Source organism: Ambystoma mexicanum, chromosome 7p (assembly GCF_040938575.1).
Source record: "Ambystoma mexicanum isolate Mex_15411 chromosome 7p, UKY_AmexF1_1, whole genome shotgun sequence".
NCBI classification, from domain to species: domain Eukaryota; kingdom Metazoa; phylum Chordata; class Amphibia; order Caudata; family Ambystomatidae; genus Ambystoma; species Ambystoma mexicanum.
This window is the reverse complement of record NC_090939.1, coordinates 669,631,025-669,651,578: the sequence shown is the minus strand read 5'-3', so window position 1 is coordinate 669,651,578 and position 20,554 is coordinate 669,631,025. Positions and strand designations below refer to the sequence as shown.

At 45.4% G+C, this 20,554-nt stretch overlaps 1 protein-coding gene across 4 annotated transcripts in view; it reads left to right on the top strand.

Moving 5' to 3' along the window:
• The window catches only part of CARS2 (cysteinyl-tRNA synthetase 2, mitochondrial), a 1,341,930-nt gene that overhangs the window by 1,246,264 nt on the left and 75,112 nt on the right, over positions 1-20,554 (top strand). For all 4 annotated transcript variants that reach the window (XM_069636755.1, XM_069636758.1, XM_069636756.1 and 1 more), the window contains one exon: positions 19,904-20,155. In XM_069636755.1, the coding sequence (XP_069492856.1) occupies positions 19,904-20,155 (252 nt within the window). The remainder of the gene's footprint in view (positions 1-19,903; positions 20,156-20,554) is intronic.

Below are 20,554 nucleotides of genomic sequence, written 5' to 3'. Positions count from 1 at the left end.
CACCTGGCTGGAAGAGTACAGCACTGGGAGAGCACCCCACCCCCACTGAGAATGTTACAGCACAAGGGGGTAAGCACCTTGCTAAGTGCCACCTTCGGGCCCGAGATGTCATCTGCACACCCTGTAGCCCCCCTACGCAGCCATAGATGTCTGGAATCGCTAGAATGTGTTATTGTTCTCGCAGACACAGAGGGGCCCAGAAGCAGAGATGCAATGTTAAGGCACCCAAAATACAACCGGATAAGATAAGGGGATGGCGGAGAGGGGTGCTGTAACACCCTCTCCCACTCCCCCACATACACAACTTCTCCCTGTCCAGAAACAACATAACCTTAGACCTGGTTATCAGGGCCAACTCCGGCGGCATGCAGACCTCACCACCTACCACAAGCATGAAAGATGAGACAGCGGCTGGCCAGGATTGGGGTCCATTGGCAGAACTTTGTAGGAGTGAGTGTGATGGAAGAATGGAGGTTGCTTCTAGCAAGGGTTGAGTTACACTGGTAGAGCTGCGTGTGAAGGAGCCACTGACTGTAATGGAACAAGGGAAAGTGTTGCAGGCCAGGATGGAGGGTCCAATTGGCAGATCTGTGTATGAGCCTCTGTAATGGAACAGAGGTTGCAGCTAGCCAGTATTGAGGTTCATTGCTAGAGCGTTATGTGAGTCACTGTTATGGAACAGGGGTTGCTGCTGGCTAGGATTGAGGTCCATTAGCACAGTTTTGCGAATAGCTGTAATAGAAACAAATGGGTTACTGCTGGTAAGGGTGGAGTAGTAGTGACAGTCAGATGAGCTTTGCGTTAGTTGCTGTATTGGAACAGCAGGCGTCAATGGAGGTCAGTGCTGAGGCGGTGTATGGCTCAAACGTACTGGAATTGCGGGGGTGTGGAAGGTCAGGATTGGGAAGAGGTGCATTAGCAGAGCGGTGTGTCAGCCTCTATAATGACATATGTAGCGGCTTCTTTATGTCATTGTAAGGTACATTTGTAGAAGTGGGTGTGAGTGGCAGTACTGGATTGGCAGTTTAGTTTGGTCTTGCATAGCGGAGCTGAAGTGGATTTTAATAGGTCTACGGACTGCCAATGTTCCCACTACACCCCGATAACCATCCCCATTCAGGTCGGGGCCGGGGGATCCCGGCTCAAGGATTGGATATTAGGTAAACAGGGTGCTGGTTTTCAGTATAGCTCAGGCAGGGAACATTAAAGCACAGGAAGGGGAATGTTAGAAATGATGGAGTACATATTACATGACGCCGGCCGGTAAATGATTACAGCACAGGGGGAACACACTGCAAAAGAGGTGGAGAATATTAGAGTCCATGGCATCACAGTAAGAAAAAAGATTAGCACTTGCATACAGGATAGCAACACAAGGAAAACATGGTAGCATGATGGCTAGAAAATATTACAGCACATTGGAAAAGGTTTACTGCATAGGGTGAGAGTGAGGGTCAGAAGCACTCGGCAGAGGGGCACGCACATACAAATAATCCCTTACCTTTCAGGTCTGGATACTGTCCTCAGCTGCTCTCAGCCACAGCCTCACTTGGGTCACCTGCTGCTGTCTGCTAAAGGAGGTAGTGCGGCACGCCTCACCTGGTTGGTTGGCTGTCTTTCTTGAATCTGTCAGAGGATACCGTGAACATGGGCACAGCACACGGCATGGGCCCGGTACCAGCACAGAGCTCAGACTGTATGTCAGCAGTGTCTCTCAGGTGGCAATGGCACGTTCACTCACGGGCCCAGTAACACCTGCGCATGCCACTCGACAGCACAGAGCATACTAGGGCACGTGTGGTATCAATGCGCAAGCGCCCTAGTGCGACTAGAGCGCAAGACCCAAAATCCTTGAGCAGGGGCGGGTCTGGCAGACAAATCATGCAGCGAACGGCCACACCCAGGCTGGCCAGTATGGATACATATCTCTGAATGGCGAGTGATACTTTCATTTTGAGTCCCCATGTATCCTTCCCCCAACAAAATAGGCCCTATGGACAAGGCCTACCGGGGAAACTCCTAGTGTCCTGGTGGGTCAGTCCAGCCCTGCTAGAAAGGAGGCCTTGTCAGTGGTGTGAGGTTTGCTTCCTTTTTTTCTTTTTTTCATCAAAAGGTTGATTGTATTTTAACTCTATGCAATAAAAAAAAACGTTAACCACCACTGGGTCCCGGGGTGTGTAGGGGGAGTGTAAGGGGGTAAAACAGGCTGGGGGGATTTTGCAGTTAGCATTCTGAGGGGCTGCACTGCAGGAAGCTCAGTCAGGATTTGTTTGCTTGCTCTGGACAATGATTTATGCCACACGGCCATGTAAGCAGAAATGACCAGGGATATGGAGGGCCATTCACACCTCTAAGTAAGGTAGCACACTTGCTCAAGCAGACTGCCTACAAATATCTAGCAAGATCATGCATTGCTTTTTTATCTGCACTTGTAATCTTACTTGCGTTTCAAACCTCTCATTTATAAGGTAGCTATTGTTTCAAACCTATCCAGTAGATTTCTGTAATTGAATGTAGGTTTTTATGTGTGGGAATACACTGTTGTTCCAATCATGCCTAATAAAATGGTTAACTGTAGAAAACAATAAATGGCAGGTGATGATGCTTGGACACAGATTTTTACACCAGGTGCATAAACGGCCGAGGACCCTGACAAGTTACAATGACTGGAACACAAGATACTGCAAGCATTTTTAGGTCTTGTGGTCCAGCAGTTTGTGCAGAGCAGATCACGTTAGTGGCAGGGAGGCCAAGGCTGATTCATAAATAACGGTATGGAAGCCTGACCAAAGCAATGGCAGTGGTTAAGATTGTTTCATAGACTTACATCCATCAGACTGAGAGCCCTTACAAATTCCATTCAAAGTATATATTCTGCTGCATTAACTACTTGAGTATAAGTGAAAGTTAGAGTTTAGTAAAATCAAAGTGATTTGATGTAAGGTATTGAAGTAGGCCATTTGGTGTAAGCCAGAACAATTGCATTGGACCACCGATAGGATGGAGAAAGGATGTTTAGTGGGATACACATTCAATGGACGTGTTTGGTCGTTCACCCATCCATTGCCATGTTAATCTCTATGGTATTCCCAACAACTACCTGCCCCCTCCCTGCTGAAACATACCCTCTTGGGTACTCTTGAGCTAGCTCTGTCACAAAGTAATATCAAACTTTGTGCTGTTTTGGGCCTGCTAGTGTTATATCTAAGCATTCTTTTGAGTGTTCAATGACTTAATTGCCTCTGTAAATGGGATCCTGTTGTATTAAAAAATCTCTTAACATGGTGTTTTTTCAGCCAGTAGATTTAAAAGCAACATGGCGTCCTGACATCTGTTCCTTGCACTGGAATCCTAAAACAAGCAATTGCAAAGTCAACCATTTTGACATGTGTATAAGTATTGCACAGGCATTTTCCAGACAATTACATCATATGCCCTGCTACTCGCACCATTTTCTAGATGTTCCCACCTTGTTGCCAGGTGGTACCCTTATGGCAGTGCCTGGCAAATGCCTTTTCCATGTGTTTTCAAAAGCCCTAACTGTTGGCTTTGCCAATGTGTGTTGGTTTCAGTTTATCTCCCTAAGTGAAAGTATATATGCCCTGATGGGGGAGCCTTGTTTGCAACGCCTAGGGACTCAAACTTCACCTCACTGTGTTGGTCCAACAAGAACCCACCTGAACATATCAAGGCTAGGATTGCAAGTATGGACCAACTTCAGATCATTTTATCATGCATACTTAACAGTGGGGTTCTGACCTAAATAATATGCATATTTGTCTGTGTGGAAGCCTACGCTGCCTGGCCAGAACTTTTCATGAAATGGGCAGATGAGTACTGCCTTAATAACGTCATAATATTGGAGTAACAATTAACAATGTCTGTATGCAAACTGAATACATAATGTGTATTGCTAATTGCTAGGTTTTTAGGCAGTGCCAGAAATTGAAGTTATTTACTCTGGGATCCTACCAATGACAGAAGGGGAGGGGATGCGACACTGGAGGATTGTTCCCACTTCCCCCCATAAACATTTGCCTCTCAGAAGATTGATCATAAAACCTTGAAAATACCACAAGAAAAGAGCAGTTCTTAATATGTTTCTGGCAACGTATAAACGGTGCACATTTGTTAAATGTAAAAAAGGGTACTGAAATTATTTCCTGCAGAGTGCAATCAGAGGTGGATTTAACAGTCGGACAGTGGACAAATGTCTGTGGGGCACCCTTGCTCTGCCTTTCTCCCCTCAAAGTCAGTCAGAGCTGCATAGGTCCTTCCACTGACGCCTTATCTTTTTAACATGTCTCAGAAGCAGATTATTTAAAATAGGAAGTGATTAGTGATAGGAAAAGGTCGTTTTTTCTTTAAATGCGCTTTTAATACACTATTTAAGTGTGGCTGTTGGGTGATTAGAAATGATGGGGGTACAGAAAAAGCTGTGTGAAACAATGACATTGTTATGAATTTCATTTCAATTTGTGCCTGTATCGGATTTTTTGTAAATTCTGATTAATTAGCATTCTGGAGCTTGAGGGTTCCAATCAGAATGGGGAAAATAAAGTTACAATCAAAAATCATTTTACTGCCACTTTTACCACTCCACAGGACTTGGAAAATTGCCACCTATGATTGTTACTTTATTGGTAAAAACAAGCAGATTCCAAATTGTTAATTGTGTGAAAGATTAATACTTTTCCAGACACATAGTACAAAAGTGAAGTGAAAAGGCTGTGTTGCCTATGTTTTGCTATTTACTTTTCCAGTACTTTGTGGAACAATTCAAATTGCTTGTAGGGGCCCTGAAGTACAAACAGTAGCAGTCCCCTCTATGCAATTTAGGATTCAAAGCAAAATTTCCCCAATACTCTTTTTCATCAGCCCGATTCTACAATGATGAAACAATGATGAACACATTGTCGGGTTGGTTTATCATGTGACTTGTACATTTTTTAAAGCCATCTGTATAAAAGTGAGTATTATTAGTTGTTATTGTTTGTGACTCATTACAAACTTTTACAAAAAGTTAGTAAAGTAAGAAAAAGAAACTAAATACATGGAAAAAGAAAAGTAAAGAGAAAAATCGAATGCAGGAACTTACAAATTAAACAGCATTTTTATTTTCATGGCTATAAATCATTGGTATAAAAGTATGTAATGCATAACAATAAAAAAGTTTTCCTATAAATCATCCCAATCACTTAAAGTGTCTTTTATATACAGAGTAACATGGTAAGCAGGGTATAAGTACCATTTCAAAATCTGTACAAAAATTGACTTTTGTGCAAAGACCCAGAATTGTAAAATGTTCAGTATTTAAAACCAAACTTCAGTACATATTTGTACCAACTTTAGCTGGGCAGATGTGTGGTCAATTACCAACATTTCAGGCTATGATGACATTCTGGCTTTACCACTTAACCAAAGTGTGTAAACCTGGGAAAATCATTTCATCTCACTGTGTGCTTCCTGCCAAAATTAGGAGCCGCTAGAAGTGATCCAGTTTTCAGTATGGTTTAATAGATGGGCAGCACAGGGGTCAGGGTCAGCTAAGGAGACATACACACATCTTTCTTTGGAAAATACAAGGCCAGATTTATTGAGCAAAATTGTGACATTCAAAATAGCAGAGTAGACATGTCAAATAAGAAGTCATCATGGACAACTGCATTTTATAAACAGTATGGAAACAGTATGTACTAGACAATGGTGTATTGGGGTGACAGGGGAGCAGCAGCCCCTCCTCCCTGCCACATCCAAACGGGAGTGATGCCAGGAGGCGGGAAACCCTTCAACCTCCACTGTCTGCTTCCTGATCCCACCAAATATCCTATTCCTTGTTTCAAAATTATTTATCGAGGAGTAGTGAGCTGTCTTTCACAACAAAATGGCTGGACTACAAGCACCTCCTATGTGGCCTTTAGGGAGTAGCGACAGTATTCAGGGAGGTATTATTGAGCGCCCACTATGTTAGATGGAATAAGGACTGGCATCCCCGTTGCTCAGCCCCTGCAGAGGAGGAGGTGGCATCATCCTCGATTCTCCCCAGCCAGGCCAAGAAGACATGGTGAACATACAGCTCCAATAGTACAAAAAGACAACTTCAAAAACATGCAACGTTTGTTTCACTTATGACAGCGAATAACGACTCCCACCATAAGATCCACACCCATGCCCCACCTACCCGGGACCATCTGTCAGCCTTGCCCAAGAATTCATTTGGCTTAAATCTGGCATGGAGTGCAATCCCAACAAGCATCTTTATCAGACATTCAAGTAGTCTTGCAGGTAAATATGTCAACAATGGTCCTAACAACCTGGGTTTCAATCCAGGCTTCTGCACCGTATAAAGCAGTCTAACAGACTAAAGACGTTAAAGGCAAATTTAGGGCAAATTGATTTTCAGATCCAGGAAGACCTGTTTTGCCGGATCACGAATCTGAGAAAAGTTTGGCCCCCCTGATCACAATCCTGGCCCACCCAGATAAAAATTCCTGGCGCAAGGGTGTCGAAAGAGTCCCTGGCTTGGCACCGGCCCAGGCTAGTCGTATCATTAAGCTTTTGACCCGGGACCAGAAGTGCATCGGGGGCCAGATGTGCATGTTATTGAATATATAGAGCAGTTTGGGCAAGACAACCATTTTCGCTAGCGCGATGTAGGCCACCTGGGAGATAGGCAAGAGGATCTACGAGTCCACTTTGTGCTCCAGCAGTTCTAGTGCCCTCAAATAGTTTTCTCTATAGAGATCTTCCACTTATAGGGGCATCAGGCTACACAAATACTTTATGCCTTGGGGGCACCAACGGAAGTCCTTTCATACTGTTAGGGAGAATTCTCTGTTAAGGCTAATTTCCCAGACCTAGTGAGTCCCCCAGCAGCTTTTCTGGATTTTTGGGGTTTATTATTTTCTCCTGCTAAGAGTGAGACTCTCTTTCTCCCACTCTTAGACATGATTTGAGATATCCTTTGACTTTGTAATGTATTTTATGGGCTATGGGGTCTTTTACTCCATAGGGTTTCATGTGGTTTTTGGTAAGTGTGTTACACAGCACCCTCAGTGCAGTAACACAGGGGTGTCATAGTGACCCCCACACACAGACTCCATTCCCTGGGACTGCCTACTGTCTCCCGGGCATGTAAAGTCACCATTGACTTTACTAGTCTTAAATTGGGAACAGAACCAGTACAAACCATCATATTGTGGAAGTACTGGTAGGGGTAATTAGATTGCCGCTGGGTCTGTTTTTCGAGGGGGCACTGTGCAGTCCCCCTAGTCGAGTTTCTGGCTGGTGGCAGTGGTTACCACGCGAAATATTCCACCGGAATATTTCCTATGGGATTTTCCCATTCATTTTAAACGCACCACTTTTTGGTGCAATGTTAAAGATACCGCCGGGTTATTTATTTAATATTTATTCCCCAGTTGGGTCTTTTTGCCAGAACTCGGTTTTAAAATGGTGTTTGTGTTCGCCTCTGTAACTCCAACCCAAGTCGAGCCCTCCTTTGTTCCACTTTTTGGCGGGCTTCTACACAGAAGCCTCCAAAGGTGGTGCCACTCTGTCTGGGTCTACAGGATATGTGGGACGGGGGGGGGGGGGGGGGGGGGTTTAGGTACCCTGGACTGAGTTGCCTTGGCAACTCAAGTCGCACTCTTGTATGATTACAATGCATGTTTGAGTGACAGCTAGGACTGATGAATGGGGGTTTTCTGCATAAAAGCAGGGCTTTTGGGGACTGGAACTTCAGACGTCACCACAGGACCTAAAGAATCCAAGGAGGGGAGAAGCTGAGCCGACCTGCAACGACGACACCACCGGTGGAGCCCTGCTGTACCGTCTCACCACTTAACCCAACGACCGAGAAGATCTTCATTCTGAGGAGTCTTCTTCCTTTGACTGGTGAGGATAACCAGTTTGCCCGTCTTTTCGCCTTCCCGGATCATCTCGTGGCCGCCTTGCCTGTGCCAAGCACCCCGGCAACCGGGATACCACGATTTACCACTACAGCGAATAAAAGGGTAGTACCTTTTAACCGGAGAACTCCATGGCTGGTTTCTTCCCTGGCAGAGCAACGACCTTCAGCTTTCCTCCACATCGAGATCTTCTCTTCCTCTGGACGACGCCGCGACTTGCACCCGCTGCCAGGAACAACTGCCCCCGCTGGAGGATCCTCTCCATTTTAAAGGCACTGTGTCCGCCTAGCCTCCCTTGCAACGGTCTGTACGGGGTGTCTATTAAATCCTCGACTTGCTACCTGGACTGGCCCTAGGCTGGCTAACTGAACTTTTCTGAGCTGAACTAATTCCTTTTTGAACTCTCTGCAAGACTTTTTCAAGCCTCTTAAACTGTGTGATCTTGGGCGCATTGGTGCTCTGGCCTCTGAACTTTTTGGTCACCAGTAGACTTTGACTTTCCTGCCTTGCTGGGTGCTTCTAAAGTATTAGTGTTGTGTGCTTTTCTAATTTCTGCCTTTTCCCTCCCTTTTTTGATAACTTATTGGAGTGCCATCTTCAGTTAAGCGCTCACCTCTGTCTGAAAATAAGTGGTGTTAACTAAGACTGGTCTAATAAGGAATAAGGGATTTATATATATTAATAGTGACTGTGTTTTGAACTTGCTTACAATAATAGTGCTGGAGTGTTTCTATAAGTGTGTCTTTACATAAATAATTATATACTTTGATACCAAAGCTCTGGTCAGTGTTTGCTTGTGCTACTGTATTTTGGTACCTATCTTGTATACTGTATATACTGTCTAACTCTTCTTGAGAGATGTCTGGCTGCTCAGCCCACAGCAACCAGGTAATTCTGGGTGGTACAGACTGCTACCAATTGGGTTTACTGCCAACACCTGTAGTCCTAAGCCTTTTGCAGTGGTCCCTAAGGGAACTGCACAGGTTTCTGCCTAACACATACATCTGCTTGTTTTGATGAATGCATGGGGTCAAGGGCAATACCTCAGACTTATTCCAATTTATTCTTAACCCCGAGAGGTCTCCAAATTTACTTCTCTCTTGTATCAGTGGGGGTAAGTTCAGCCTAGGGTGTTTGACATACAGTAATATATCGTCTGTGTATAGGGTAACCACAGTAAGATGTGAATGTATTAGTATGCCTCGATGTGCGTGGAATGCTCGTATATAACAGGCCAGTGGTTCCACTGCAAGGGCAAACAGGAATGGTGAAAGGGGGCATCCCTGACATGTTCCCCGCATTGGGTAAATGTATTCTGATGGCATACCGTTTGTATACACTGCTGCTCTGGACACTGTACAGCAGGCGGACCCAGCGTATGAATGTAAGGCCAAATCCGGAGCGGCGGAGGATCTCAAACAGAAATGGCTGTTCCACGGAGTCACAGGCCTTTTGCGCGTCAACGCCGCCACCACCATGGGGACTTCCAGGTCGACATTATGCATAAGCGTGAATAGTCGCTTCAGATTATTTTGAGTCGAATGACCTGGGATAAAGCCCGCCTGATCCGTGAGGACCAGTGCAGGCATGTGTGGTAGAAGTCGGACCGCCAGTATTTTTGCTATTCTGTTGTCTGTGTTAATTAGAGACAATGGCCTGTATGATGTGCATTTTACACGGGTCCTTTTCTGGCTTGAAGAGCACTGTTACCAGGGCAGTTCTCGTAGAGTCCGGGAGGGTGCCCATGGACAGGGCGCTTTCATACATTTCACGCAAGTATGGCAGCAAGTAGTTCATGTAAGTTTTATCAAATTCGGCCGTTAATCCATCGAGACGCGGGGCCTTTCCGCTAGGAAGAGAGAGAACTGCTTTACGAATTTCTTCGTCCACTATGGGTGCATTTAAAGTCTCCCCTTGGTCTGGGCCTAGTCATCCCAAGGCTATCTTATCTAGATATTGTATTATGTCATGCCATGCATTGGAACGAGATGTACAGAGCCAGTCATAATACTCAGGAAAAGTGCTGTTAATTTCTACGAAGTCTTTAATGAGGCATCCGTTTAGGCGTCACTTGATGGTCTTGTTTAATAGCCCATGCTAGCGTCTTACTGGGGTGGTCACCTTCCCCGTAGCTTGCCGCAGCAATCTGGCCTCCGAGAAACCTTTCCTCCCTGACTGCCAGTTGGTGCAGTTCCTCTCTTTTCGCTCTAAAGGTGTTGCGCACTGTTAGGTAGAATCCTGTGCAGTGCCCTTAGGGACCACTACACACAATTAAGACCACAGGTGGCAATACAAGTTTTACCTTTGGTACAAGCCTGTACTACTATGTTAAAGTGGTAGCAGTAGTGGAGCAGCCAGGCTTATCTCAAGAGTATATGAGCAGTAGCAGAGATTACACAAAGAGACCACAATTACTGTTGCTCAAGCAAACACTGACTCAAGGTTTCAGGTAAAAAATATAAGTACATTTATTTTTAAACCATTTGTTATAAACACAACACTTCTATTAATTAAAAATCACACGTAAAATACACTACAACCAACCAATTAATTGTGGTACACTCTAACTCAAGGTAAGTACCCTATGTTTTAACGGACCGGTGTTGTGAAACAAAAGACGTTACCGGGAATACACTTGCAATCACTTTTTGACAGTAATGACAGTTCGGTCTTACTAAAGAAACGCGTATCCGTGGCAAGAAATGTTACCGGGGCAAAAACACACTTAGCACCTGAGTTAACCAGAGAGAGTTGGGGGCAAAAATCATAGGCAATACTTTTGTCAAGGCAGACAGAATCCGAGAACACTCATAGACAGAAATTCAAGAGTTAATAGGCCGGAGCCAGTGTCAAGTGGAACCTGGTTCCTGTTGTCGAGGATCACACAGTCGGATAGTTTGAGATTCAACGTTGCCAGGAGTACTTAGATATTGTCAACAGAGGAAGCAAAAGTTATAAGGAGGAGGGAAAACAAGGGCAAGCCTTGGAGGCGAAGAAAAGGGGTGCACCCTAATTCCTCAAGCAGAACACAGTACCTTATTCAATGAAGAAGCTGGTGCCACGGCAGTTGTTCCTGGTTGTTTCCTGGAGCTTCGGTGTGAAGGAGGACGTCTGGAGGGGTCTGCACCACACAGGGATGAGGCTGGCAGCAGCGACAGTGAATAAAAGGTGCGCTCCTTGAAAACAGGAGAGGCTCTTCAGATGGCTATCCGGACTACTACAGCAGTGTGCAGCGATTTCGACCAAGAAGAGGATCCTCTGGCTGTGGAAGATGAGCTGGTTGACCCCACCAGGCTCAAGGGAAGAAGACTCCGGACTGGATCTTCTCTGGTCATCGAACGGTAGATAGCTCAAGACTGCAGCAGGGCTTCACCCGGACGGGGTAGTTGCAGCAGCCGTCGTCTTCTCCGCTTCTCTTCCTTGTAGTTCCAGTGGCGACTCTGACTTCTAGCCCAAGAAACCTGCCTTTTATGCGAAAATCCCCCATTCACACAGCCTGGCTGTCAAACACGCAGCAGGGGGTTGTCCAGCCCAGACAACCACCTCAGCCAATCATGGCAAAGTGTGACTTGGGTTTTCTAGGATACCCTGTGCATGGGGTGACTACACCCCTCCCTCACATTCAGCCCACCTAGACACCCAGGCGCTTAGATGAGGGCTTCTTGGCAGAAGCCCGCCAAAAGACAGTGAACAAAGGAGGCAAACCTGGTTTGCCGCGCAAAGTAAAACACAAGAAGGACTTTAACAAAAAGAAATGGCGATTAAACCCGACCAGAGCCAAAAGAAAAAGTATTTGGTCAAGCGGGTTAAAGTTCGAGGCTAATATAATAGCCTAAAAAAATACCACGTTTATATAGTATAATCGCGGTAGAAAAGTTAGGGTAGATACCACTGCCACCAGCCACGTCTAAATGTTAAAAGAGCGAAACAAGGCTCTAGGAGGTACCGATAAAAAAGGATACGGAGTAATCCTTTCCAGTACTCCATGTAAGATGGGGTGTACTGGATCTGTGGTAAAATGACAAAGTAAAGTTAATGACAACTGTACCCTTTTCTGGGGGACAGTAGTCAGCCTCAGAAACGGAGTTGGTGGGAAGTCTAAAAGACAACCCTGTGTCACTGCACTGAAGGTGCTATGTAACACACAAAAGAAGGGGGCTACTGAAGTGGTGTACTCCACAGTCCACAATCACAAAAACAGATGAAATACACATGGCAAAACATGGGTAAGAGTGGGGGAAAAGCTAACACTCTTACCAAGTGAAACAATTAACTCCAAAAGTCCAGCAAAGCTGCTGGGGGATCACTAGGTGAGGGAAATTATCCATAAAAACCAGAATTCTCCCTAACACGCACCTTGGGCGTATCATGGGTCCAGTGCTGGGTCTCTAATTGCTTGCTGGTCGCTGCCAGCACCCGCATGGATTTACTTGGGCTTTCAACACCCCCTTCTTTTGATATACAACATCCCCTAGCATACACTTTAAAGGCCTCCCGGATCACCTCCGGATCAGCGAACGAGCCCTCGTTAATTTGAAAGTAAGTCTGTATATCGTAACCAATTTCCCCACGGAACGCAACATCGTCATGGGCACCGGCTCTGAATTGCCATTGCAGCTGCTTCGGGGGCTCTGCTATTCCAGCAATGCGGATCAACACTGGGGAGTGGTCCGAAAGAGATTGGGGAAGTATATTAGCCTCCACCATGCTTCCAGCCAGGGGGGGTGGTCACAATGTAATCGATTCTTGAGGAGCTAGCATTGACGTTGGAAATAAAGGAGTATTTCCTGTCAGCAGGGTGCTTGTCTCGCATATATAATGGAAATCATGATAGTTTGCCACAGCGGTACACGCCTGGGCTGCTTGTGATAGTGTTTGCTGTGCTGTAGTGGACCTACCAAGTTCTAACGTGATGGCCATATTAAAATCGCCTACCCAAATGATGTCATAGTCCGGAAACTTGTGGATATGATTGGCACACTGGTGAAAAAAATCAGGGAAGTCCGTGTTTGGTGCGTATATGTTTATCGACAGAATCTTTAATCCGGCGATTTCCCCGGCTAGTATAATATAGCGCCCTTCTTCATCACCAATCTCTTCGTGCAACTTGAACTCCAAGGAGCAGTGTATGTATGTGGCCATCACTCTAGAGTGCGTGGTGTATGAGGAGCAGTATCTGTGGACCCCCAGCCCGCCAACCTGGGGAGGGCCGCACCCCGAGCTAGGTGCGTATCCTGTAGACATAGTTTATTTATATTATGTTTCTTGCTATAATTTGCTATTAAGCTTTCTTCTGATTAGTAAACCTGCGTATGTTCCATGACATTACTGACAATACGTTGTCCAATTTCTCCCCTGCTTTAGGTGTTCCCATGGTACGGCAATAAAGAGGAGTTCCTAGGACTATAGGTCCCACATGGTTGGACCGTACTTTGGTAAATGGGCGGCATGCTTCTATGGTATGTTGTGTGGATCGGTCTTCCTTGCACTGAACTCTGAGCCCTCCCCTTATTTCCAGTACAAACTAACTTGAATAAACTCTTATTGGTGCACACCTCAGTACCCACCCACGCCAGAAACATAAACCTACCGGCATCCATACCCCCCCCTCCCAAACAGTCCTCATAAACAGACCCTCAACAGTGCCTGCGGATATCGGGGTGCCGTGGGCAGCCAGTTTGCTCCTCATGGCAACGGCCACTCACTTGCCCACGGAACCTCCAATGTGAACTATTGAGGCAGCTGTACGGTAGTTCAAAATAGAATGCAAAGGTGACTTCAGGGCGAGTGTCGAGGCAATCTTCCAGGGTCCGGAAGATTCATCACAGTGCTCAGCTGCTTCCGGAGAGGTGAAGGAGGTCACCAAACCGTTATAGAGCACCCTTAGCTTGGCCGGGTATTTCATGGAGTACCTTTCTTTCTTCGTAGGGTATTTTTTACGGATTGAAAGGTCTTGCGTGGTTCATGAATCAGTGGGCTAAAGTCTGGGAAGAGCCTAATTGTGGCGAACCCCCACCGCAGCTTCTTGTCTCTGGCAGAGCGTAGCAGGATGTCCCTGTCACGATAGCTGAATATTGTGGCAATGATGGGACGTTCCGTGGCCCCAGGGAGAGGTCTTTCTGCCAACGATCGATGTGCTCGATCCACCATGTACATGTTTGTGAGTGGGGGGGTCCCCCAGGATCTCCACCAGCAGTTTCTCCACAAACATCTCCACATTATCAATTGGTGTGGATTCTGGTATTACCAGAATGCGGATATTGTTTCGGCTGGATCGACCATCCAGGTCCTCATTCTTCGCCACCACTTTCTTGACTTTTTGTTGCAGCTCAGCCACTTCCCGCTGTTGGATGGCCACTTTGTCTTCGTCCTCACCTATCCTTTGTTGTGCCTCGGTCATTCGGCTACAAAGTTTATCAATTTGTATGGCAGAGACATCAACCTTGCAGGTAAGGGCATCGATCTTTGCCCCTAAATTGTCCGTGCCACTCTTCAAGTCCATCAGAGTCTGGTTTAAGGCAGTCATATCTACCCGGGCTGGGGCATAGTTCTGTTCTGAAGGCAGAGAGGGCTGTGATTGATCTGACTGGGCAAATTGGTCCATTTTAGCCTGTTTTTTTAGGGTTGACCATTATGTAGCTTCCACTGCGACTCACCACTTGTTCGGGTCATAAGGTTGGGTCTTGCGGCACGCTGTTATGGTGAGCAACAAGGGGCCCCCGATGAGTGCGGAGCGGCCTGTCGGGCCAATGTCCAGTTTTGTCGTAGGGTTGTGGGTAGTTGCACCCAAAGTATGACAGTCTTTATCGGCCGGATATGGAGATATGTATGTAGGTCCATGCTGGGTCTAGTTTAGGAGCACCTCCCACTGGAAGATAAGTATGTTGCGATGGGCCTGCACAGGAGATTTGCTGCACTGTCCACTGGGCCGGCGCCTCCTTTGTCAGCATGGCACCCAAAAGGGAAGCAATAAGGGGTGATGCAGGTTCTAGTGAAGTTCTGAACTGCGCACTTTTTGTCGTCCGGCTTTGAGTTATGCCGCAGTCACCATTCTCTCTTCACTGCAAGGCCTTTGATGTAATATTTCAAGGCCAACCGTGTAGGATCCACAGCACAGCGCCCCCGGGGTCCTGCAGCTTCTTTTCTTCTCCCCTGGTCACAGATTAATTCCCCCAACTGGCGTTGGCAAAGAGCATAAACTGGGGGGTTTACACGTTCCTGGACGGCCTTATGTGCTGGTGGCCAGAGGGAGGCTAAAAGATAGTACTCTAGGGCGCTATTGGTTACTGATTGCCGGATCCAGTGTCTTCCCGGCGTAGATAAACTCTCCCCAGGGAATAAGGGAAGCTGTACACGGAGGTGGCGCTCCGCTGAGGCTATACAGCCATGTTGGAGGTGGGCTTCCTCTCCCGCTCTGATGTGGGGTTGAGGAGCTGGCGGAGCCCTCACTCCAAGATCCGATATCTGGGGGGTCGTGGTAGCAGGGGCCTCACCTGTGTGCTCAAATGGTGTTCTTTAGCTTCCAACGTGTCTGGGGTGCCTCCAAGGAGGTTGCACCTGCAACGGTCTTCCGTGCCTTCCACCCCGGTCCGTCCGTGTGCCACCACGGGGAAAAGGACGTCTCATAGTGTGCCAGCTTCACTGCTGTAGGGAGCCGGGGCCATGCAACCCTTGTGTGCCATTTCGGTGCTGGTGGCCGATCACTGTTACAGGACATTGTCACCCAGGCGATCTTCGTCCCGGGTCGTCTCTTCACAGCAGGCCATTCAGGGGCCGGGATGTTGGCCCGGAGCAGCTTTGTTCTCTGCTCGCCTCACTGGAGATCTGTTCTCATTCGCCTCTGTGTTCTAGTGCTGCCCCCCACAGTCACAGATCGATGCCACGGGTTCCCGTGGGAGAACAAGGCAACAAGTTGCAGGATATTTAAAAGGATTTTCGTGCCGTCTACTGAGCTTTTCAGGCAGCGGCCATTTCCTTAGCTGCGCAACAGCGCCCCCGCCATAACCGGAAGAGTTGTAAGTCTCTTTCTGAAGTTGGGAATGTTATTGGACTCTCTAAAGTCGTTGGGGATTTCATTCCAAAGTTCTATGGGATCCTTTTTCCACCTCCAAATAGCGGTTTGAGTTCTTTTATTTGTGGCTTCTCCCAGTAATATGGTTGGAATCAATTGCATATGGCATAAAAAAAGGCGGATTTTCATTTCTGAAAAGACTCTGCCGCAAAGCACATGGGCTGATATATAAAGGTTTTAAGAAACGGGAGGGCACACCATGTCTCTATCCAATATTTTAAAAACTAATGGATGAATTTACCCCAAACCCATCAAGGAAATTTAGTCAATGCTTTGTGCACAAATTGTTTCCTATTTGGTCCAAATCTGGCTAGCGGTTTTCACACAACTGCTGTTCAAAAACTGCACTTTTTCTCTATAGGAAAGTGAATGGGTGTAGGATGAAAACTGCATGTTTGTTTTCTTAATAACGTTTTCATTTTTAGCGATTTGCTCCCAAAATGTCCAATTTGGGTTGGGGGGCTTTGACAAACCTTTGGTATAGACCATGTCATCCAAATCCATCCAGCAAGTCAAAAGTTATTAGTCTCGTTCAGGCTCTCTGCTGTAATAAGGACCAAGGCTGATATAAATGTTTTAAGGAACAAGAGGCACCCCTTCTGTGTCAAATATTTAAAAAACTACTGGATGAATTTACCCCAAACCAGTCAAGGAAATTCAGTCAGTGCTTTGTGCCCACACTGCGTCTTACTTGGTCCAGATCTGCCCAGAGGTTTTCATGCTACAGCTGTTCAAAAATTGCACTTTCTCTATGGGAAAATGAGTGGGCTGAAACTGTGGTGTTTTGTATGCTTATTAACTTTTTTATTTCATAATGTGTTGGTCCCAAAATTGGCAGTTTGTGGGGTGATAGAGGGACTTGACAAACTTTTTGTATTGAGAAATTCATCCAGATCCATCCAGCAAGTCAAAAGTTGTTAGCAATAGAATTTTGGGGGAAAATGGCTGCTTTTTCATTTCTGAAAATCCTGTCGGCTTCTCTGCTGCAAAGCACCATGGGACATATAGCTATAATTTTGGGAGACTGGAGTACCTGCTTCTCCGTCAAATCGTTTTTAAACTACTGATCGCAATAACCCCAGACCCCTCCCGGAAATAGTTAATACTTCGTGCCCAAGTTGTTTCATACCTGGTCCAATTCAGTCCAGTGGTTTTGGCTGTGCTCTTGAGCAAATATTTGACTTTTTCTGTATGGGGGAAATGAATGGGGACCAGCCCGAAACAGTGTTTTTTACTTTCATAATAACTTTTTTATTTTTTAACAGATTTTTCCCAAAATGTCCAGGGAGTTTGGGTGGGGCGGGGGTGGGGGAGGTTTGGACATGACTACAATTTTGTTTGTAAAATGTCAGCAAAATCCGTCATACCAGTCAAAGTAATTAGCAATTCATTTTTCAGGTTTCCTATAGAACTCAATACTCAACTATAGTGCGGCAGCTGCCGCACTACAATATAATGTGTGTGTGTATATAAATATATATGTGTGTATATATTACACAGCTTATGGTAAATTGCTAATGCCATAGGAAGAGCACTTTTTGGGCGGCTTATAACTTAGCTCTCCCTTGACGAATCCTCACCAAACTTTGCAAAAAAAGTATATGGCCTGAATTGTTTTGTAAAGTTTGGTGAGGTTTGGTCCAGGGGGGGCAAAGTTATAAGGGGGGGTCCCAAAATGTCTTTTTTCCCATAGACTGAATGGGGAAAAAACTTTGCTCACACCTACAGCCCAAACCGCTGGACGGATTTTCACCAAATTTGCGGAAAAGCCATCCAGTAGTTTGCAAAAAAAAGTATATGGCCTGAATTGTTTTGCAAAGTTGTTTTGCAAAGTTGCAAAGCCATCCAGCAAACTTTGCAAAAAAAGTATATGGCCTGAATTGTTTTGCAAAGTTTGGTGAGGTTTGGTCCAGGGGGGGCAAAGTTATAAGGGGGGGTCCCAAAATGTCTTTTTTCCCATAGACTGAATGGGGAAAAAACTTTGCTCACACCTACAGCCCAAACCGCTGGACGGATTTTCACCAAATTTGCGGAAAAGCCATCCAGTAGTTTTTAAAAAAATGACCAAAAAGTAGGTCACAAAAAATGAGTGATATCTATGTCCGGTCCGCGGACACACTTCCCTGTTTGCTCCGCGGATAGTGTCCTGATTGGCTAATCGGCTTGCGTCATGTCTGCGGACATGCAACGTGTTCACTGATTGGATGGTGAGGAGCGTGAAGTGCGTCTGATTTTTGGAAACAACCGCAATCTTGGATTTTCAGTCTTCGCCACTGTCTGCGGACATTGCGGTAAAAACATATGAAAAAACACAGCATTCCAATTGTCAAACCTATTAAATAATCTCTGGGGAGGTGAGGGGTGATGAGGAAGGGATGGGATATGGCTGCAAGAAGCAAAAAAAACACGGGTGTTTTTTGCCGCGAAAGTCCGCGAACAGTTCAGATGTTCACGAACAGTCCTGTGAAAGTTTGCGAACACCTTGGCATTACAGGGTTGGTGAAATGCAGTTCTTGGATGGCTTATAACTTTGGCGCCACTTAATGGAACTGCATGAAATTTTGCATGTATATTCCTGACCAGATTCTGGTTTGTATGCAAAGGTTGGTGGCATTCTGTCATGAGGGGGGAAAATTAGAGGGGGTCGCAAAATAATGTAAAGGCTTATAAATGAGGTGCCATTTGACGAATCTACACTTTATTTGGCAAACTGATAATAGATCAAGACATACATGTTTTTGCGAAGTTTGGTGGGATTCTGTCGAGAGGGAGCAAAATTAGAGTGGGGGTCCCAAAATATTGTAAAGGCTTATAAATGTGGTGCCATTTGAAAAATCTACACAAAGGTTTGCAAAAAGATTATAGATCTAGATTTAGATGTTTTCGTAAAGTCTGAATGGATTTTGTCAAGTGGGGGCTAGGTTTTATGACGATTGTATGTGCATACATTTGATACTTTTGAAAAAATAAAGCATGGGTGTATTTCCAGCAAACTTGCGTAAGGAGCATTGGTAAGGACCTACAAGCATGGTTTTGCAAATGTGCCAGTGTTTTATTATTTGACAAGTGTCATAATGTAGCTACAAAAAAAAGCGGTATACCTTTAGTGACTGAGGGGGCAGTGGCCAGATTGTCCGGGTCATGGAATAAGGTCATGATCCGGACAATTTGGCTACTGGCCATGACCACAATGACATTTGTGATGTCATCTTTGATGGCCTGGGTGTTAGTCTTAGCAGTGCACGGTGGTGGCGCGAGTTATGGTTGCTTAGCTTACCATAACTGGCGAATTTCATGGGTTTTCTGGTTTTACTTGGAACCATAACATCCGTTTAACAAAGTTTTTTCTTTGAATTTCATAGGTTTTTATTAGTCCAACTTAACCATAATGTCCCTTTAACAACGTTTTTTCAGTGAATATATATATATAAATATATATAGATAGGATGTTGGTTCCAGTGCAAGTAGTGCCAACGATACGGGAGAAACGTCTGGTCCAGTGTGTGCTTGGAAGATGCTTCAAAGACAAGGAAACCATGGGACGTGCACCATAGCCATTCGAAAGAACATCACTGTAGATAAGTAACTTACTCTTGTGTATCTCGCAAGTAAGTACCAAAGGTTAGACATGAACCCATCTTTGGAAGGTTTATTTTCTCAGTACAGCAAGGATGCAGCCACATTGCTGTCTTCCGGAATTACTACTTTCTCCAATATAAGAACGGCCCTCCAGATTAGGGAATAGAAGTCAAAATGTGGTTTCCAATTTGAGAAAAGAGAATCCATACACTATGGTCATTACAATTGATTGGCTCTGGTGGCTGTGTGTTTGTGAATGCACAAATGATTATCAAACGTAGTCTTTGTTGAGAGGACTTCATGTCCTGTTTTTGTGCTCGTTAATGCTAATTTTGTTTTACAGTTTGTTGCTGAAGACCAAAGTTCTGCTACGCTCAACAAAGTAATAGACGAACTTGTAGACTTTCGAAGCAAAGTGCGAAATTATGCTCTCGACACACACGAAGGCCCAGAGAGCGAGCAAACTGCAGGGCTGGCAGCAGAAAGGCAGTCTCAGAAAGAGAAAAGACTGCAACTACTGCGAGAAAGAGAGCCACTCCTACAGGCCTGCGATACCGTCCGCAGGGATCTTGCTGCTTTTGGAATAAACATAAAGGTATGTTTAATTTTTTTTAAATATATTTGGCGTTTAGCTCCGGCCTATAACTATGGGCCCCGGGGCATTATCTGAGTCGGTAATTCCCCCGCAGCTCGAGTCTTTTTGCTTAAGTAGTTTGCATATCATATGTACATGTAACACATTAATTACAAAAAACAAGTACTTTGCATCTCAAGAAATACATCAGTCCAAATGTGTGCTTCCATGTAGTCTGAAACACAGTGCATTTCATTATAACACATACACTAAAATCAATCACCACTGTTTATTGCCACATATCACAACATACATTTGTAAAATATAAACTAAATCCCATCATGCTTCTTTCTGTTCGCGGTTATTTCAAGAAATTCATCAGGGATACTTTTCTAAAGTCTTCTAGGACGACATGGCGTG